General features: G+C 40.4%; 1 protein-coding gene across 2 annotated transcripts in view; it reads right to left on the bottom strand.

Annotated features, from left to right (window-relative positions):
* Positions 1–12,778: 12,778 nt before the first annotated feature.
* Positions 12,779–21,355, bottom strand: part of LOC103042351 (interleukin-2 receptor subunit beta) — a 33,505-nt gene continuing 24,928 nt past the window's right edge. For both annotated transcript variants that reach the window (XM_049475895.1, XM_049475896.1), the window contains exon 10: positions 12,779–17,843. In XM_049475895.1, the coding sequence (XP_049331852.1) occupies positions 17,076–17,843 (768 nt within the window). In that variant the 3' untranslated portion in view covers positions 12,779–17,075. The remainder of the gene's footprint in view (positions 17,844–21,355) is intronic.

Raw genomic sequence — 21,355 nt, 5'->3', positions numbered from 1 at the left:
CTAGCTTTTCTCCCAGGTCCCTCACTAACCCTGGACACAGCCTTTCTCCCAGGTCCCTCACTAACTCCAACCCAGCCTTTCTCCCAGGTCCCTCACTAACTCCAACCTAGCCTTTCTCCCAGGTCCCTCACTAACTCCAACCTAGCCTTTCTCCCAGGCCCCTTACTAACCCCTAACCTAGCTTTTCTCCCAGGTCCCTCACTAACTCCAACCTAGCCTTTCTCCCAGGTCCCTCACTAACCCCCAGCCTAGCTTTTCTCCCAGGTCCCTCACTAACCCTGGACACAGCCTTTCTCCCAGGTCCCCCACTAACTCCAACCTAGCTTTTCTCCCAGGTCCCTCACTAACCCTGGACACAGCCTTTCTCCCAGGTCCCTCACTAACTCCAACCCAGCCTTTCTCCCAGGTCCCTCACTAACTCCAACCTAGCCTTTCTCCCAGGTCCCTCACTAACTCCAACCTAGCCTTTCTCCCAGGTCCCTCACTAACTCCAACCTAGCCTTTCTCCCAGGCCCCTTACTAACCCCTAACCTAGCTTTTCTCCCAGGTCCCTCACTAACCCTGGACACAGCCTTTCTACCAGGTCCCTCACTAACTACAACCTAGCTTTTCTCCCAGGTCCCTCACTAACCCCCAACCTAGCTTTTCTCCAGGTCCTTCACTAACCCCCGGACACAGCCTTTCTCCCAGGTCCCTCACTAACTCCAACCTAGCCTTTCTCCCAGGTCCCTCACTAACCCCCAGCCTAGCTTTTCTCCCAGGTCCCTCACTAACCCTGGACACAGCCTTTCTCCCAGGTCCCCCACTAACTCCAACCTAGCTTTTCTCCCAGGTCCCTCACTAACCCTGGACACAGCCTTTCTCCCAGGTCCCTCACTAACTCCAACCCAGCCTTTCTCCCAGGTCCCTCACTAACTCCAACCTAGCCTTTCTCCCAGGTCCCTCACTAACTCCAACCTAGCCTTTCTCCCAGGTCCCTCACTAACTCCAACCTAGCCTTTCTCCCAGGCCCCTTACTTACCCCTAACCTAGCTTTTCTCCCAGGTCCCTCACTAACCCTGGACACAGCCTTTCTCCCAGGTCCCTCACCAACTACAACCTAGCTTTTCTCCCAGGTCCCTCACTAACCCCCAACCTAGCTTTTCTCCAGGTCCTTCACTAACCCCGGACACAGCCTTTCTCCCAGGTCCCTCACTAACTCCAACCTAGCCTTTCTCCCAGGTCCCTCACTAACCCCCAGCCTAGCTTTTCTCCCAGGTCCCTCACTAACCCTGGACACAGCCTTTCTCCCAGGTCCCCCACTAACTCCAACCTAGCTTTTCTCCCAGGTCCCTCACTAACCCTGGACACAGCCTTTCTCCCAGGTCCCTCACTAACTCCAACCCAGCCTTTCTCCCAGGTCCCTCACTAACTCCAACCTAGCCTTTCTCCCAGGTCCCTCACTAACTCCAACCTAGCCTTTCTCCCAGGCCCCTTACTAACCCCTAACCTAGCTTTTCTCCCAGGTCCCTCACTAACCCTGGACACAGCCTTTCTCCCAGGTCCCTCACTAACTCCAACCTAGCCTTTCTCCCAGGTCCCTCACTAACCCCCAGCCTAGCTTTTCTCCCAGGTCCCTCACTAACCCTGGACACAGCCTTTCTCCCAGGTCCTCCACTAACTCCAACCTAGCTTTTCTCCCAGGTCCCTCACTAACCCTGGACACAGCCTTTCTCCCAGGTCCCTCACTAACTCCAACCCAGCCTTTCTCCCAGTCCCTCACTAACTCCAACCTAGCCTTTCTCCCAGGTCCCTCACTAACTCCAACCTAGCCTTTCTCCCAGGTCCCTCACTAACCTCCAACCTAGCTTTTCTCCCAGGTCCCTCACTAACCCCCAACCCAGCCTTTCTCACAGGTCCCTCACTAACCCCCAACCTAGCTTTTCTCCCAGGTCCCTCACTAACCCCCAACCAAGCCTTTCTCCCAGGTCCCTCACTAACCCCCAACCCAGCCTTTCTCCCAGTCCCTCACTTACCCCCAACCTAGCTTTTCTCCAGGTCCTTCACTAACCCCAGACATAGTCTTTCTCCCAGGTCCCTCAATAACCCTCAACCCAGCCTTTCTCCCAGGTCCCTGACTAACCCCAGACCCAGCATTTCTCCCAGGTCCCTCACTAACCCCCAACCCAGCCTTTCTTACAGGTTTCTATACTGCTCCAATGTCTTGTAATTTAGGGTTGTACTCCATTACACTTAATTATTAGCAGGGTTGGATGCTTACTTTCAAACATAATCTGATAATTATCACGTGTTTAAAATTGTGATTGTAATGTATTCTAATGGCTTTTGTGAGCCAAACCATCTCATCTCCATATCAAAAAAAATTTCTCTCCTGATGTAACAAATCCCTTGTTTACTACACTACAGACCTTTTTCACAGTCACTGCATCACAACTCTGATTAGTAGCATTACTGAACTTCCATCTGCACTGTTTAACAGAGTGCTCGCCAGCTTTCAACCTCCCTCAAACATCTTTAACATTCTTCAGCACAGCCAGCACACTGCAAAAAAAAATGTTGAGAAAAGGCAATTTACCGCACTAGATTGTTGAGTTTTGAAGAAAACCAGCAATAGTAGTGTCAACTAAGTATTTGGTTTAGATAACAAATTTTTCTACATGTATAAAAATGTTAAATATTAAGTCTGACCTACTTACAAATACAATTAATGTTTTTAGTTTGGGAACCCTTGATAATTTTGCTGATTATCATTTGTTTGTTGGATCAGCAATTTCAGTTAAATGTATCATGTAGCAGACGAACACAGTGATATTTGAAAAGTAAAATGAAGTTTACAGAAATTGTTCAATAATTCTTTTAACTAAATTAGACAGGTGCATACATTTGGACACCAGAGCAGAACTTCCAATGAGAGTCTGACTTCTTGTCAAAACATCTCCAGCTCAGTCAGGTTTGATGGTTTCTGAGCATTAACAGCCCACTTTCTATCACACCACAGATTTTCAATAATGATCAGGTCTGGGTACTGAGATATTTATTCCAGAACGTTGCACTTGTTCCTCTGCATGAATGCCTTAGCAGTTTTTGAGCAGTGTTTAAGTATTTAGCCCCAGATTCTCAAATTTTCTCAAAAGCTTGTCTATGGTGGGGTCATAAGCTGCATCCTCCGCCTTTTGGCTGTCACCAAGGCCTGACAGGTTCAGCCAAAGGCTGCTCTCCCATGACACGTGCACAGCCCTGCACTACACCATGGGAAGAGCGAAGAAGCACTTCATTCACCACGCATATTTCATCCCAGAGAAAATGGGTTATGTATATGTATGAGCATATGTAGAAAAGTTGGCTTGGCCCGAACTAGAATTTAACTACAATTTGTAAATTTTACGATGCAACTGAATATGTTAAAAATCACCTTAAGGATAACAATTTTAGGTTTTGTTTTTACAGTACTGGAGCACAGCATGCATCCAGCATGGATGAAGGGTTGGTTTGTATTGGATATAATGCTATGCTAAAGTTTAAAGCTATTGACCCGTGTGTGAGCCTGCACGGTTGCTGCAGCTTTGAGTTCTGCTGTACGGAGCTCAGTGCACTCAGTGTAAGAACTGCTGCATTCAGACAGTACAATCTTTCTGTGACCAGATTTACAGGACAGAGTGTTTTTTTATGATAAAACCACATTACATATTTGAACAGACAGAAAAATGAATGAATGAATGGATCAATGAGAACCTGGCTCTTACTGAACTTTATTCTCTGGAGAAAAGAACCTGTCATGTCCATTAGCAAGCACCCTCAAGCCCACAGCTAGCAAGTCGCTCTGCAGTTTAAACCGCGAAGGCTGGGCTGTGTGGGCAGGAACGCGAGGCCCAGCGGACCAATCACATCTGTGGCTGTCCAGGTCACGCAACGCGTTAGTTACCAGGGAGATGCGTGTTGAGCTACAGCGTAGGTGTTGGTCTTTAGTGTGTAGTCTTTCCCACCAAGGAAAACTTCCCTTGTATACTCTGCTTTGTTTTATGTAATGGTTGACTACCATTCTTACTTTCTAAACTGTGATTTCATGCTGGTTAAGAACAGCAAAGAAAGAGACTAAGGCATTAATCCCATCTTCATCTAAAATCAGGGATCTCAAGTTTTGAAGTTTGGTGAGCGTGAGAGTTCTTCGCGCCTGACACACTGGCTGAAACTCCACCCTCTTTGACTAGGTCTGCCTAACAATAGAGCGATCTATATTCTGATTGGCTCAACGAGAGTACATTATAATATATAGCAGATGGAATGGCAAGCGTGAGTAATACCATGTGTGGCGTGTGAACTCGCTGAGGTGTGTGTGTCACATGAGACATGAGAACACTGTAAAATGGTATGAACTGGTTTATACAGGTCTGGTTTGCTGCTGTGTGTTAGCAGGTCAGTGTAAAAGGCTGCTGTCTTTTTTTTTTAGATTGTATATGAAACTGAAAAATGTCCGAATGGGTTTTTACTAATTACTATAAGTTTGCTTACTAATTACTGTGATTAAATCTATTAGTATTACAATATTCAAGAGGTCACAACAACATCCAAAGAACTGCAGGCCTCACATGTCTGAGTTAAGGTCAGCATTCATGATTCCACTAGAGACTAAAACTACTGCTGAGCAAAATCAACATTAAGGCTTGTATCAGTTTTGACTTTTGGAAAAATACTCTGTGGACTGACTCTGTAACACTGCATTTCAGAAAAAGAACATCATACCTACAGTAAAACATGGTGGTGGTAGTGTGATGGTCTGGGGCTGTTCTGCTGCTTCAGGACCTGGAAGACTTGCTGTGATAATTGAAACCATAAATTCCGCTATCTACCCAAAAGTCCTGAAGGACAATATCCCGCCATCTGGTTGTGACCTTAAGCTAAAACAAACTTGGGTTCTGCAGCAGGACAGTGATCCAATTATCTGATTAGCTGAAACATTTAAAAGTGACAAACATGCAAAAAATAATAAAGATGAAGGCAAACACTTTTTCACAACGAACAGCTGGATTGTAGTATCTGCTGCGGCAGTGAACTGCAGGTCCAGTTTTACACGCTCCAGTCACATACAGTTTAATGTAACGCGCACACAATGTCACACTGACATTACCCATGCTCCCATGCTCCCCTTAGCCGGCCATTTCCGGATAGCCCCTCTTCTCTCTTTCTGTCACACACACACACACACACTCTGGGGTGCAGTGTGTGGGACGAGGGTCACATGATGAGGAAAACTGCATTTTGTTTTTGCTGATATACAAACCAGACTATTTTCATCCTGTCAGAGTAAAGTGCACCCTAGAGAGAGCACAGTTGCACTGCTCTACAGCTCAGCACTGACATTACTCTAACCCAACCTGGCACCTGGGTTTTTTTTATTGATTCTTTTTCATTGAACTCATTCATTTAATTAATTATCTCAATGCACTCATTAAAAGATGTGTCCTCATACATCTGAACTTGCATATAACACTGATACAGTATCATGTAACTGTAATGTAGTAGAGTAGTTTTATGTACCCCAAATGTATTATTTACATTTAATAACCGGATGGAATAATATCAATATTACAAAAAAAACAAATAGAAAATAAATCTGTAGAAGGGCAAATACTTACGTATATATACACCCCCACCAAAAGTATTGGAACAGTGAGGCCAAACCCACTCATTAGGACTTCCCTATCATTATTGATGCCCCACACCAGGAGGGTGAAGACCAGCACATGCCTCCTCCGATACATGTAAAGCCAGCCACCACCTCTTTTTTAACTGCTGCAGATGCAGCATTGGTTGCGATACATCAGCTCACAGACGCCTTGTGTTGATCGACATTACCCTAGGAGTGATAAGGGGAATAAGCGCCATCTACCCACCCAGAGAGCAATTGTGCTCAGTTAGCCGATGGCAAAAGTCTGTCTGTCACTTTAAAGAAAGATGAAACCAAACTTATTGGGAGATCCTTCAACATGATGCAAGATAATAACCTAAAATACACTGCATGGAAAAGCATCACAAAAGAAGAATAATAGATTTTATTAATGTCAGTGGGTCACAGGTTTGATGTAATTATTGCAAGCAATGGATTTGCTACTAAATATTAAATCTTATTTACTTTAATTTACTTACATTTTACATGTCCAATACTTTTGCTTACAAAAGAAATGTGCTCTCTCTCTCTCTCTCTCTCTCTCTCTCTCTCTCTCACACACACACACACACCTGTTTTACATTATCAGTGTTTGGCCAGTGGAATATATTTCTTTGACTTATGTAATTGTAATTATACTGTTTGTTCCATTAGCTACTCCACCCGGCAGCTGTACCACCTCCTCTGCTGTGACCACCTGCTCTGCTCCACCCGGCAGCTGTACCACCTCCTCTGCTGTGACCACCTGCTCTGCTCCACCCGGCAGCTGTACCACCTCCTCTGTGGGGACCACTTGCTCTACTCCATCCGGCAGTTGTACCACCCCCTCTGCTGTGACCACCTGCACTGCTCCACCCGGCAGCTGTTCCAGATGTACTGCTGTGACCCCACATAGCTTTTCCATAGATGAGGTTTATGCTGAACTACGTAGGCTGCGTCCAGGGAAAGCTGCGGGTCCTGATGGCGTATCGCCTCGGCTTCTAAGAGAATGTGCATCAGGACTGGCGATGCCTCTACAATCAATTTTCAACCTGAGTCTGCGCACAGGACAAGTGCCTGTCCAGTGGAAAACATCATGCCTTGTGCCGGTCCCTAAAGTAGGGAGGCCGGTAGGGGTGAAGGACCACAGACCAGTGGCCCTGACTTCAGTGATCATGAAGACATTGGAGAGGCTTTTGCTGCGGGTTCTCAAGCCTCAGGTGCAGCAGGCTGTGGACCCCTTACAGTTTGCATATCAGGAGAACATGGGTGTGGAGGATGCAGTAATATATATGACCCACAAGATACTTTCGTTTCTGGACGGGACAGGGGGATACACAAGGATCATGTTTTTTGATTTTACAAGTGCCTTTAACACTATCAGGCCGCAGTTTCTGAGGGAACAGCTGGAGATGATAGGTGTGGATGCTATGTTAGTCACATGGATTTACAGCTATCTCACAGAGCGTCCGCAGTATGTCAGTTTGGGTGGTTGCAGGTCTGAGACGGTGGTAACCAACATTGGGGCTCCTCAGGGTACAGTATTGTCACCATTTCTCTTCACTCTTTACACTGCTGATTTTAAACATATGTCTGAACTTTGCCACATTCAGAAATATTCAGACGACACAGCTGTGGTGGCATGTATAAGAGGTGGGGATGAAAGAGAGTACAGAGATCTTGTTGCTGCCTTTACAGCCTGGAGTAGAAGAAAAGGTCTTCTCCTCAATGCACTGAAGACCAAGGAGATGATCGTGGATTTCCGGAGACTGAAACATTCCCATCAGCCTGTTATCATCGATGGACAGATCATTGAAAATGTTCAGTCATATAAGTATCTCGGAGTCCACCTGGACAACAAACTGGACTGGTCAGTGCAGACGAGTGCAGCATATAAAAAAGGACAGAGCAGGCTTTACTTCCTCAGGAAGCTTAAATCATTTGATGTGTGTAAAGAGTTTCTGCACACATCCTATCATTCGGTTGTGTCGAGTGCTGTCTTCTTTGGTGTTGCCTGCTGGGGAAGCAGCATTACTGTTAGGGACAGGAACAGACTGGATAAGCTTATAAGGAAGTGTGTGTCAGTAATGGGCGGGAAAGTGGACTCTGTGGGTCAGTTAGTGGAGAAGAGGATGAGGTGTTTAATGGAGGGTATCCTCAGTAATAGCAGTCACCCTCTGCATGGGATCCTGGCAGCTCAGAGGAGCAGGCGCAGTGATAGACTCCTCTCTCTCTGCTGTAGGACTGAGAGGTTCCGCAGGTCATTTGTTCCTGCTGGAATTAGACTACTTAACACCTGATGTGTGTACTTAATAAGCACCATTTAGCACTTTTTTTTTTTTTTTGTACCTGGGTGTAGACTCTGTCGTGTATGTTTTTTGTGTGTTTTTGTTTTTTGTTGTTGTTATTTGTGTGCTGTTGGACAAATGAATTTCCCCATTGGGGATTAATAAAGTATCTATCTATCTATCTATCTATCTATCTAGGACACAATTACAGTCACTCAACTGAACCCTGAAACTCACACAGGCCAGCTCAGTGTTTGGTTTGGCCCTGATTCCCTGCTGAACCTCAGCTACACTGTTCTCAACTCATATATAACCCCACTGCAGAGAGAGAGAAAGAGAGAGAGAGTGAGGGGGAGATGGGAAGAGAGAGAGAGAGAAAAAAGAAATGTGATTAGAAAGAAAGAGACAGTGAACAGGAGAGAGGAGGATATATACCCAGATGGAGAAGGAGTTTAAAGGTCAGAAGTTTCAGGCTTTTAAGGAAAAAAGTTCTTCACAATCATCTTGAGATCTTGATTTTCTGCACTTTCAGTAATTATTTCTAGAGTTTATTGGTTCTTTACGAAAGTCAATGGTACAGTAGAACCATGAGAACTTCAGAACCGGCTAAATACAAGGAGGACAACTTATATTACAACTCATATTATCTTTAAACATGGTTTACCCAATAACAGGCCAGGATTTTTGCCAATTGTCTGCCTGACATTACACCTCTACATCTTGAGGATTTCTATTCAAGCATTACATAATAAGCTTTCATGTTTGTTAAGGAAAATTATTGAAAAGCATTATTGTAATTATAATATAGAAACATGCAGAAATTGGGCTGATTCCTGTTACTGATCTGGAATTATTAAGTGGAGTAGAGAGTAAACAGGCAGCTTCTCCAAGTGTCCTGCAGAAGATTTCAAAGCCCTCAAATTTTAAGAATGTGAATAGCTTATTTTACTGCAAAGAAAAATAGTTTTGCATCTGCTGCTACCAGTGCCCATCCCACTCCAGCAGAGTTTTATAAAACCATTCTAACCCCTTTCTCTTCCCTCCCCTCTCTGTTCTCTCTCTCTATCTTTCTCACATGTGCTGAGACGCCTGGCCGGCCGGTCTTCCTGGATGTGTCCGTCTGTGGTTCCAGCTTTCAGGAATCAGCCCTGTCCTTCTATTCATCAGAATTATTTCACAACCCTTCTAACTCCTGCTTTTTTTTTCTCTTCCTTTCCTTTCTGTTTTCTCTATCTATCTCTTTTACATGTATGGAGATGCCCTGTTCCTGATGTTCCCAGCCTGGCTCTCCACTGCCCGCTGTGTTGTTCTCCGGCTCTGCAACCCTGCAGCTCTGCACTGATTACCATTAACACACTCAGTATCTGTTTCTGTATTAGCCATAGCTCTATAGTTTGTGCCCATCACATTCTTATATTCATAAATTAGTACCTGTTATATTAGCCATAGTTCACATTAATTCTCTGTACTGTTTTGTTCTGTTATTTGTTTGTTGTTTGTTGTTTGTTTGTACTGAGCGGGTCAACCCGAGTAGGATGGGTTCCTCCAAGAGTCTTGGTTCCTTCCAAGGTTTCTTCCTCTTAAAGGAAGTTTTTCCTTGCCACTGTGTCACCATAAAATTGGCATCTCTGTGGTGCTGCTCATAAGAGGCGTGGACCTGTTTTTCCTGTAAAGCGGCTTTGTGACAACCTTTGTTGTAAAAAGCGCTATATAAATAAAATTGAATTGAATTGAATTGAATCATCTATACCTGTAGCGTGTATACGGGACAGGGCATTTTAAGGGGTTAAATACAACCCCAAATCAAAAAAAAGTTGGGATGGTGTGAAAAATGTTAATAAATGTAATAATGGAGTATTTCTAATGTTACTTTGACTTTTATTGGATAGCAGACAGTATGAACCCAATATATTCCATGTTTTTCTTCTCAGAACTTTATTTATTAATATACACATCCATTCATTTCTGGTCTACAGCACATTCCAGAGAAGTAGTGAGAAGACAACAAAAGTCTGGTAATAAGTGATACTATTAAGAGCAGCTGTCATAGAAGCAATTTGCAACTAACTTACATGAGTGAATATAAAAAGAGAATTTTAGAGAAGCAGAATGTGACACTTATAGAGATATGTTTAAAAATTTGGGAACATTTTCAGAAAAATGTTGCTGCCTGCAATTAGCAAAGTATTTGAACTCATCATGCACTGGTTCATGTAGGTTCAGTGTCCTCAACCTGGCAACCCATGTGAGCATTGCAGCTGTACTCTGAGCTGCAGAGACCCACCCATTGTTCTGATTGGTTAAACAAACCCCGTAATCTGATTGGTCCGGATAAAGCTTTCCTATTGGTCCATCAATCAGGCGTCAAAACAGGGTCAAAATTCGCAACTGCAGCTAGAGCTTCGCACACGCAGCAGAGAAGATGAATGAGAGGATTTTTAGCTCCACAGTGAAAAACACCCACTGTCACATTTACAACCTCACAAATTCCATGTGATTTTTGGTCTGACCCAGCTTAAGCCATTTGAGCAGTACTGATTCACACATTCAAGAGATTGGATTTACAAATAAAAATATATATATTTATATATAATTAAAATATTTTTTCACATTTGTACATTTGAATTATTATTAATATTACTTTCTGTTTCAAGTTTGCACATTCCAGTTAATTTGTGGATTTGGATTTTCGTGCATGCAGTTGTTTAAATGCAGTTACAAGTTTCAGTACATTTGTGACTTCTGTTTTACAAACTCAAAATCTTTATGACCCTTTTTTGACTCCATAGGACAGCTCTCTAAAATTGGCCTGCAGTAGCTTTTTTACATGATTTTTGCCCTTTTTTACATGTTTAGTACATAAACCTATTTTAGTATTTCTCATGTTTCTAAATAAAGCTTCTCAATACAGTTGTGTGAAGCTAATTGGTATAAATGTTTCTGCAGAAACCGAATTATGATGTGAGGATATTGTGAGAAAAACAACTGGGGAGCAAACTCTGCTCTGAATGATTAATGAGATATATTCTGCCTCCTGGTGGAGAGAAACAGTAGTTCATTTATTAAGTAAAGTGTTGTAAAACTGTGCTGTAGATCATAGTACTTGCAAATAATGAATTTACTAAAATGTACTTGTTCCTGGGTGTGTTTCCTATTAATAATTCATTTTAGTGTTTTACGAATAACTTTAAGAATGATGTAACTTAAAGAATGGCAGTTTTACTAATGTGGTTAGTTTCTACTAAAGCGTAGTAGTTACACAATTCATGCTAATAGAGTTTTCTATTAATTAGAACAGTATGTGTGGTACAAACAGATTTTTAAAAATGAATTCTGATTTTGGATAGGTTTTGGGAAAATGCTTGTAGGTTTAAGAACGTTCTTATGTGTTATGAATGTTTGTTATGAATCTATGTATCTATCTACAGTGGTATAAAAAAAAGGTTTGGGAATCCCTAAGCATTTTCATGATTGTGTTATTTGGAGGGCAATATGCATGGCAGAAAAAAAACACTGCATTCAATGACTTGCTCCCCACAGTAAAATTTGGTGGTGGTTCCATCATGCTGTGGGTCTGTGTGATCAGTGCAGGTACTAAAGCATTCATGCAGAGGAACAAGTACAACGTTCTGGAATGATCATCTCAGTCCCCAGACCTGAATATTATTAAAAATCTGTGGTGTGATTTAAAGCAAGCTGTTCATGATCAGAAACCATCAAACCTGACTGAACTGGAGATGTTTTGTAAAGAAGAATGATCCAAAATACCTTCAACCAGAAGCCAGAACACACTAAAATTAGCAGTGCTGGATCAACACCTAAAGAGTTAACTTTAACACTCCTTTGGAGCATTTATGGTCCCACTCTACAGAGAGTGAAAATGACACTGATAGCAGTGTTAAATGTTTAGTGTTAATGTGACACTGTGCAGTGTACTATTTACTCGTGCTAGTGTTGTTTATTAGTGTTATAGCAACACCCAAAGTGTTAATTTTTTCACCGTTTGCAGTATGTACACAGCAAATAGGCAAGTGTTAAATGAACTCCCACAGAGTTGATTTTAACTCTTTTTCAGGGAGTTAAATCAACACTTTCAAAACAGTTAAACATTTAACACCTTGCCAGAGTTCCTTTTTAACTCACAGTTGTATTTATTTAACTTCCTAAATTGTTACACTAACACTGGAAAGAGTTAAAAAATGTTACAAATGAGAAGAGAATTAGTCAATTAATATGACTTTTTATTATTGAACTATTATTCAGGACAGGTTTGAGTGTAATCTTCCATTGTATTTCTTAGTGCATTACCAACATTTATCACAATTTACTGTACAAAGGATGGTAACTTGCTCTTATAACCTACAATATATTGGCTAGACAAACAACCATTAAAAAAAAATAACTCAATACCCAATGGAAGGTAGCCCTGGTGGGCAAGATTTCACACTGATAGTAAGTTAGGATCTGAGGGACACACCCATTATGCAAATAACGTGTTTAACTGGGCGGAGTTTAATTCAATCTCTGTGGAGTTGGCCAGTATTTATTGGGTTTAGTGGGATTAACACTGAAATATTCAACTCTGTCAAATGACTCCCACACTGAACACCATTTAACATTTAACCTGCCTAATTTTGTTTAAAGAAGTATTTTACACTTTCTGTAAGAAATCTTTAAGCTTTATATGTACTGGTTCTATCACTCCTACACACATGTACTAAATATGGCCTTTCTTTAAATGGGTCCCTGTCTCACCTATCGCTTCACCTTTCTTTTCATCTCTCTCTTTCTGTCTCTCTCTCTCTCTCCATCTCTCTCTCTCTCTCTCTCTCTCTCTCTCTCTCTTTCTGTCTCTCTCTCTATCTCTCTCTGTCTCTCTCTCTCTCTCTGTCTCAGTGAACGGAAGCTGCTTGGTACATATAAATGTCAGACCACACACTACTGAAGGAAAACACACACACACACTCACTCACACCTCAGCCCATCAACATGCAAACATGCATACACCCACCCACACACACACACACACACACACACACACTTGACCACAAGCTAAACTTGCAAACACAACCTTCACACAGGATTCTGTTTTCAGTTTTATTTTAGACACATTCCAGAGAAGTAAAAATAGAAACACAGGATAAAACAGGTAAAATATAAACTGTTTAGTATCACAAAAGAAAAAGAGTATGAACTAATGTTATAATTGTTTAAAATGAAAAAAACAAAACAAAAAAAAAAAAACATTTTTTTAGATACTGTATCCACAGTGATTGTGGTCTGGTGATTGAGGCTAATGATTGGTTAGGATGGGTTTGTTGTTATAAATGTTGTAGCAAACAAACACTTTAATATTGCTAACACCACCACCACCACCACCACCCTACACCATACAGCAGAACCAGTGCTTGTTTACTAATGAAGGAATGCACAACCTTAAACCTTAAAATCTCTACAGTAGAAGGAATAATTCTTCCTCAATTTCAAAAAGTTAATGTAAAAATGTTTTATTCCAAGTCCAAGTTTGGAGCATTTCTACTGGTCCATTCATCTTTACACCCTGATACAATATAAGGAAAGAGATTCACATCATCAAAAAGCAAAAAGAAAACCAGCAAAAAAAAAAAAATGATGTAAGCCTGAGTGACAACAAACAGTAGAGACATTTTATTGTGCTGATTCCAGTTTTTTTTTTTTTTTTTTTTTTTTACAGTGTTTTCTTTTAAACATTTGTTTAGGTTTCAGTGCCACAAAAATAATCAAAATCCATTTAACATTTCAGATTATATCCAATTGAACCTTTTCCCCACTGTAAAGGCATCAGCTCTGACTAACATCAGTGCTAACATCTTTTTACTCCCTGTTATTATCCTCACTAAAAATATTTTAAATATTTAAAATATTTATTTAAGGAAAATTGACAACTTCTTTCTGCTTGTACACTTTATTGCCAAAAGAATTCACTCACTCAGCCAGATCATTCAATTGAGTTGTTCCAATCGCTTCCATGTCCACAGGTGTGGAACACCAAGAACCTAGGCATGCAGACTGCTTCTACAAACATTAGTGAAAGAACGGGTCGCTCTTAGGAGCTCAGTGAATTCCAGTGTGGTAAGAGATAGGATGCAGCACCTGTGCAACATCCAGTCCAGTCGTGAAATTTCACTACTGTCAGTGATATTAAAACACAGTGGAAGTGACTGGGAAAGACAGCAACTCATTCAGAAAGTGCATAGTGTGTAGATGTCACAAAACCTCAGCATTAATTGCTACAGACCTCCAAACATGTGACCTACAGATTATCTTAAGAACAGTTGAGCGTAGAGAACTTCATGGAATGAATGGGTTTCCATGATCAAACAGTTGCATCCAAGCCTTATATAAAGCCTTAAACCGAGGATGGAGTCTGCAAGCCAGGTTTCTCGTCCAACACCAGTGTCTGACCTGTCAAATAGAGGTGGCTGCATTTGTTTGTGAAGGCAGACGAGCAAATACTGTTGGCAATATAGTGTTTATGTAATTGAGCTGTGTCTCAATTGGCTGCCCTGCATTGTTTCACATTTAAGAAGCATTCTGGCATGAAATACTACTAATAATAATAACTTCAATAAATGATTGGGGCAAAGCAATAAAGAAGTGGGGTGCTTATTGTGACATCACAAATACATTAAAATAGCTTTTCAGCTACCATAAGATATATTATTATATTACATTATATATTGAGCAATGCTTACAAATCACAAACAGAAAAAATGACTGTAAACAGTCTGTTAAACCATGCTGTTACACGCAGATGAAGCATTGAACCTGCAATGCGTATTAATTAGTATTAGTATACTTTTAGTCACTCTGGCCTTTGCTAACGTGGCTATGATGGCGTAATGCTATAAAGTAAGGCAGTAAAGCATGCTGACTCCTATAATGCTGTTGGTAGATAAAGTTGCTCATTACTCATCACCACCCTCATCATTTAGTTGAACCTGAAATCACCTCATCCCTTAGCTTAAACATTTCTATACAGAATACTTTCTGCTCGTCCTGAAATGCAATATCCCTGAGTTCTCAACAATCCTGAGTTTTAAACAGTAATCAAAACCTAAAGCAGCGCTCATAAAAGTTCCATCAGTTCCTTCAGCAGGTGTATAATCTGCCCATCAACTGATTTATTGCTAAATCAGTTACATGGTCTTAGCAGCCTAAACCAACTTCCCCTGCCCAACATCCCCAACACATTCCAGATTATCAGATATCATAGCAAAGAAAAAACACTACATCAACACTGCATTACAACACATTCACTGGTGATGATTTTCCATTGTTCGAAATTTGCTAAATTCACTTTTATTCTTCAGTAAAACACACTTGATGATCTCCTGAATGTCCAGATTCTGCCAAACCATCAATATGTTACTGATAAGTTGCTGAGAGACTGATGACAGTTTATATCATTTAAAGAGGACAACTTGTGGACAAAAGTGGACAAAACTCTTTTTAAGTTTGTTGTTAGTACCAAAATTACAAACCTTATCAACCTAGTTAAACCATATAAAATTAAACCCTTTAATTAACTGGATATCACTAACCTATACCTACAGACAACAGCAGTGGTATAGATATATTATTATCTATAAACCGATACTGAGCTCTCCTTTGCACTCGTATCTGTTTCAGCTCTTATGTGAAACAGTTATCAGCTGTTTCAAGTGGTTGATTTTAAATGTACCAAAGGTTCTGAGAAATCTGGGAAAACCGCACTTTCATATTGTGCACCTTGGACATGTAAAAATCTGCATATATTGGAAAATTTCCATTGGAGTGATTTGGTGTGAAAAAAATGTAGTTGTTTGGTAACTCTTTACAATAAGTGTCACAATTAACAGTACTTACACCAGTAATAAGCTTTTTTAAATGGTTAAGTAATGTTTCAACTAATTATTGACACTAGTAAAAAATTTAAAAAGGTGAATGCTTAACAATGCTGTAAAAATAATGAATTGAGACATTTGTTTAAAAAAACTAGTGCCAATCATTAATTAGTACTGTTAGTTAATGTATACAGTGGTATAAAACGTTTCTTGATTTTCCATTATAAATAAATCATTGGTTTGTTTGGGTCAGCAATTTAAGCAGAAGAACACAGCAATATTTGAGAAGTGAAATTAAGTTTATAGGATTTAAAGAAAGTGTGCAATAATTCTTTAAACAAAATTAGACAGCTACAACAATTTGTGCTCCCTTGTTTAGCACTTTAGCACTAATTATTGGAACACAACATTAGTTTCTTAAACTCCTGTTGCTCCTTGACCTACATACACTGGTGAATCCAATTATGACAAAGGGTTAAAGGGCCAATTGCATCTTCTCTGAAGAGTGGCAACAAAGGAGCCTCAAAACAAAACTCTCAATTGACCTGAAAACAAAGACAGTTCAACATCGTTGTTTAGGGGAAGGATACAAAAAGCTCAAATCTCAGAGATTTCAGCTGTCAGTTTCCACTGTGCAGAACATAGTGAGGAAATGGAAGACCACAGGCACAGTTCTAGTTAAAGACCTACATCATCATCTTGCTGCAGATGGAGTTACTGTGCATCGTTTAACTATTCAGCACACTTTACACAAGGAGACGCTGTATGGGAGAGTAAAGCAGAAGTAGCCTTTTCTGAGCACACTTGAGGTATGCTAAAGCTAAAGCACATTTGGACAAGCCAGCTTCATTTTGGAATAAGGTGCTGTAGATTGATGAAACTAAAATTGAGTTATTTGGAGGCTATTTATGCATGGCGGAAAAAGAACACAGTATTCCAAGAGAAACACTTTTGCAAAAGGAGGATCTACTAACTATTGATGTAATTTATCTGTTGGGGGGCCCACATTTATGGACCTGCCTAATTTTCTTTAAAGAATTAGTGCACACTGTGTTCATCTGCTAGATGATATATTTAACTGAAATTGCTGATCCAAACAACCAATGAGTTATAAAGTTATGAAGAAACTCATGAAAATGATCAGAGGTGCCAAACTTTTTCATACCACTGTACTTACTGTACGGAGTTACCTACTTAAATCATCAAACAGATATTGTTTGATTAGATACAACTGTGTGTTGTGGTGAAATGTTATGAACTGGCCTTTTCTAAATCAGATCAGATGGATTTGTTGCTGTATTTCTGCATCTCCTTCAGGGTTAGGTAGCCAGTGCTGCATGGCTGCACCACCATAGATGAAGGTCTAACCACGGCAGCTTCTGGAGACTCAGAGGAGTCACCAATACCAACCCCGGCTTCTTCTACCTCAGCTTGAGGCCAAGGCAAGGGATCAGGCAGCTGGGCGAAGCTTAACGGGACCTGGGCAGCGGTTGTGGAGGGGATTGCTCTTGACCTGTCTGGTAAGGACAGAACAAATGAGACCAAATGCTGAATGTTGACGACGCTGGTCTCCTCATTCCTCCCTTCTTCATTAATTTCTTCTTCTTTTATGTTTTCTTCCTCTTCTTCTTCTTCTTCTTCTTCTTCTTCTTCTTCTTCTCCTTCCATGCCAAAGCCAGAGTCAGGACTCGAGGGCTGTCCTGTTTCCTGTCCTAGGCTTTGCAGGCGTTCATAGGAGGACGTGGATTGAAGCTCGCCGTTGCTGCCCACTTCTGGATGGTAGGTAAAGTACACAGAGCAGGTCTCCAGGTTCAGAGTGCCTGGCTGGGTTTCGCTGTAGAAGTAGCCCATGTTGGAGAAGCCGGATGATGACTGGCTATCGCTGCTGGTTTGTTGGGAGGATGACGTGAGGTTGGTGTGTAAATATAACATCTTGTCGGTTGAAGAGCTGCCTACAACTCCTGAGACCTCCACAGGTGAGATATCACAGTCACATGGCTGAGGGGTGAGGAAAGAGTGGGTGGAGTGCTGAGGGCCCAGCCATTTCTGTAGAGAAACAAACAGCAGGAGTAAATGTTAATGTGTTTCATTTAGAACACGGTCAGTTTAGGTGTTTAGATGCACTATGTGTAGGTTTAGAATTACGAACTGCTTAGCAGTGGAAAGGGCCAACCAGTAGACCACCTCTCTTTGAGGGTTCAGCTTGTCCCAAATAAACAAAACCTTTTGTGGTCGTGTGTATTAGAGCGTGTCACAGTTCTCACACGTTGTGCCTTTCAGATATTCTGTAGTACATTCTAACAAAGATGTTTAAAAAATGTAAAAAAAAAAAAAAAAATTCAAGAGGCTCTTAGAATAGGCTTAAATTGAGGTATTTAATGTTTCTTAAGCGGAACCAAAAATAAGTTATTTAAAGAATAAACATAATAAGCTACTGGAAAGTAGTTTGACGAAAACCAAAAACTCAGACAAGTATGGAGGAAGCTGACCAATAATTATTTTGTACACTAAAACAACACAGTGTGAACCCAACCAGTCATTTGATAGAGTTTGCAGTGATGAGCTGAGTGTTATAAATCTCAGAGAACAACGATAAACAGACTCCAGTGTTTGAATGTTGTCTTTAAGGCATGTTTATATAAAATATCTTCATAGTCTAAAACTAGGAAATTGGTTGCTATTTTTTTCTAGCCTGTTAAGTGGAGCAAGAATGGCTCCTAAAATACAATTCCAAATTGAATTTGAGCTTGTATGAGTGTATGATATGTGTTTGAAAAAAAGGTTATCATAAAACCCAAGTATTTATTAGATACAACTGTAGTAACCATGGATGCAGTTGGAGTATTTATTAGATACAACTGTAGTAACCATGGATGCAGTTGAAGTATTTATTAGATACAAGTGTAGTAACCATGCATGCAGTTGTATAAATTGTCCAGTAAGTGCTGGAATGTTAGTAGCTTAATTGCCTTTTCAGAGCAGAAAAAGCAGAGACTCAGCACAGTAACGGAAGCCTGTTTGTCTGGAAGCATCAAGGATGAGTTCATTGCAAATAAAGAAAAATAAACAGATAATCTCTCTCTGTCTCATCAGTAAATTCCCCTCAAGTCAGAAGACCACCCTCAAGTAAGAATTATTTTTTCTGGAAAAAAAATCAAGGGGGCCAACACTTTAGGCCATGACTATGTACAGAGCACTTCAGTTTTGGAATCAGTTTCTCTGATTTTGCTATTTATAGGTATATGTGTCTCCCAAATTCCAAATAAAAATTTCTTATTTAGATCATTTATTTGCAGAAAATGAGAAATGACTGAAATAACAAAGAAGATACAGAGCTTACAGACCTCAAACAATGCAAAGAATCACAGTTTTCATGCATCTTTGCATGTTCTCCTCCATCAGTCTTACTTACTGCTTTTGGATAACTTTATGTCACTCCTGATGCAAAAATTCAAGCAGTTCAGTTTGGTTTGATGGCTTGTGATCATCCATCTTGCTCTTGATTACATTTGATTATATTCCAGAGGTTTTCAATTTGGTAAAATCAAAGAAACTCATCATTTTTAAGTGCTCTCTTATTTGTTTCCAAAATAAACAGATAATCTCTCTCTGTCTCATCAGTAAATTCCCCTCAAGTCATCACAAAGCTAATTCTATTGGTTTATCAGACAGTGTACAGATTTGAGATGCTAAAAGTCGCTCTGTCAGATGTTTGGTTATTATTAAGAACTACAAATTAAAGAGTTAAGTTTGTGCTAAATAGCCACAAATGCTACCTGCACATTTAGATGCACAGTGCTCACATTCTACACTTCACCTACTGTATATGTGAAATAAGGAAAGTTATCAGTACAGTACAGTCTTTCAGTGCTAATTTCTGGCTTTAGTCAACATTTGAAGATATCAAGCTACTTTGCCGTTTAGAAACCCAAGCCAGAGGAAAGTCTGGATGCCTGATGGTCTCTGATCTGGAAGGATTGTGTGTTAGGCTGGGCTGTACTGGAAACTCAACTTGCTCTTGGTACAGAGCTAAACAATGAATTCTCAATGGAACCACAAGATTGTGGTGAAGAGCTGTAGTTCCAGGAAATGAAGTACTATTCTTCTAAATAATATTACTAGTACAATTACTATTAAGAATGAGCTCTTTTTAGAACAGTGAGCATTTGTTCTCCAGCCTTATTGTGGGTCCAGGCAATGCATATGTAAATGTGTGTGTATGTGTGTGTGTGTGCGCGTGTGTGAAATCAGTGGCGAATGATAAGATTTTCACTAGTTTCTGTGAAATGAAAGCAAAGAATTTCATCCCGACTACCACAAAAAAATATCACAGAATCACTGTGGTGTACTGAGCGTTTATGTGTGTGTGTGTGTGTGTATACGTGTGTGTGTGCGTACATCCGTTACTATGTGGGACAAAAAGGAGCAAAGAAACCACAGGAGGAGGTCAATGCTACTTACGAAAAACGACAGAAAAAAAAAACACAGAAAACCTCAACCCATTCACCTTCAGAGCGAGAAACAGGGACTTTTAGCCTCCTGTTCAGGGGTACTGAGAGGTTGCAACATGGCAATTGTTCAGTGCGTTTGTGGTAAATATAGCAAACTTTAAAAATACATGAAGGGAAATCAAAGGAACAAACTACAAATGATACAGTAACTAATTACAGGGTGTTATATATTCTTCAACAGTGTAATCAACAGTTCTTCTAATTCACTGTATTTATTTTTTTCCTTTTGCATCTCAGTTGCATTAGTTACATATTAAGTTAAGCCTCAAAAACATTAGTAAATGATCTAATGAACTGTCAAGAGCTGAATCTATTTATACTAATGGTTTAATTGTTTGTAACTAATCTATTATCTGTAAGATGTTTACTCTGTGGCTCCTCCCTCTCAAGTTATTTTCTCAAATTTATTCCCATTTGGAATTTCCCTGATATTTTTGCTAAAGACGATACACCACCGCAAATGAAGGTGACAGTGACTGGCTAACAGATATATATCTAGGTCTAGATCTTTTGTAATTAATCAAAATGACCACCCTGCTTTGGCCATCTGAACGTCTGTCATCTGAGCAAAATGTCTTTGTCTATGTTGTAAAGGCATGTCTAGCAGTCAGAGATCTCTTACAAAGAAGTACACTACCCAAAAGTAGTATTTGAAAGGGTTTTAATACAGCAGTGGGAGACCCAGACATAACTGCTTACTAGGTTTTGCGTTCTAGGTCATAGGTCATGAGTCTTCCAGCATGATAATGAGCCCAAAAATACTAAAACAGCACCCAGAAATGGTTGGAAACAAAGCACTACACAGTTCTAAAGTTCTTAACAATATAATTGGATCTAAATCCCATTGAACTCCTGTGGAGAGATCTTAATATTGCTGTTGGCAGAAGGAACATATAGCAGTTGGCAAAAGAAAAGTGTTCCACAATTCCACTTGAGAGCTGTAAGAAGTGTTCAGTTATTTTTCCAAAGGGTTTGTAACCAAATATTAAAGTAAGGGTGCCAATAATTTTGTCTGGCCCATATATTTTATATTAATATAAAATATTT

The sequence above is a fragment of the Astyanax mexicanus genome, chromosome 3 (assembly GCF_023375975.1).
Source record: "Astyanax mexicanus isolate ESR-SI-001 chromosome 3, AstMex3_surface, whole genome shotgun sequence".
Taxonomy (NCBI): Eukaryota; Metazoa; Chordata; class Actinopteri; order Characiformes; family Acestrorhamphidae; genus Astyanax; species Astyanax mexicanus.
This window is presented reverse-complemented; position numbering and strand designations above follow the sequence as displayed.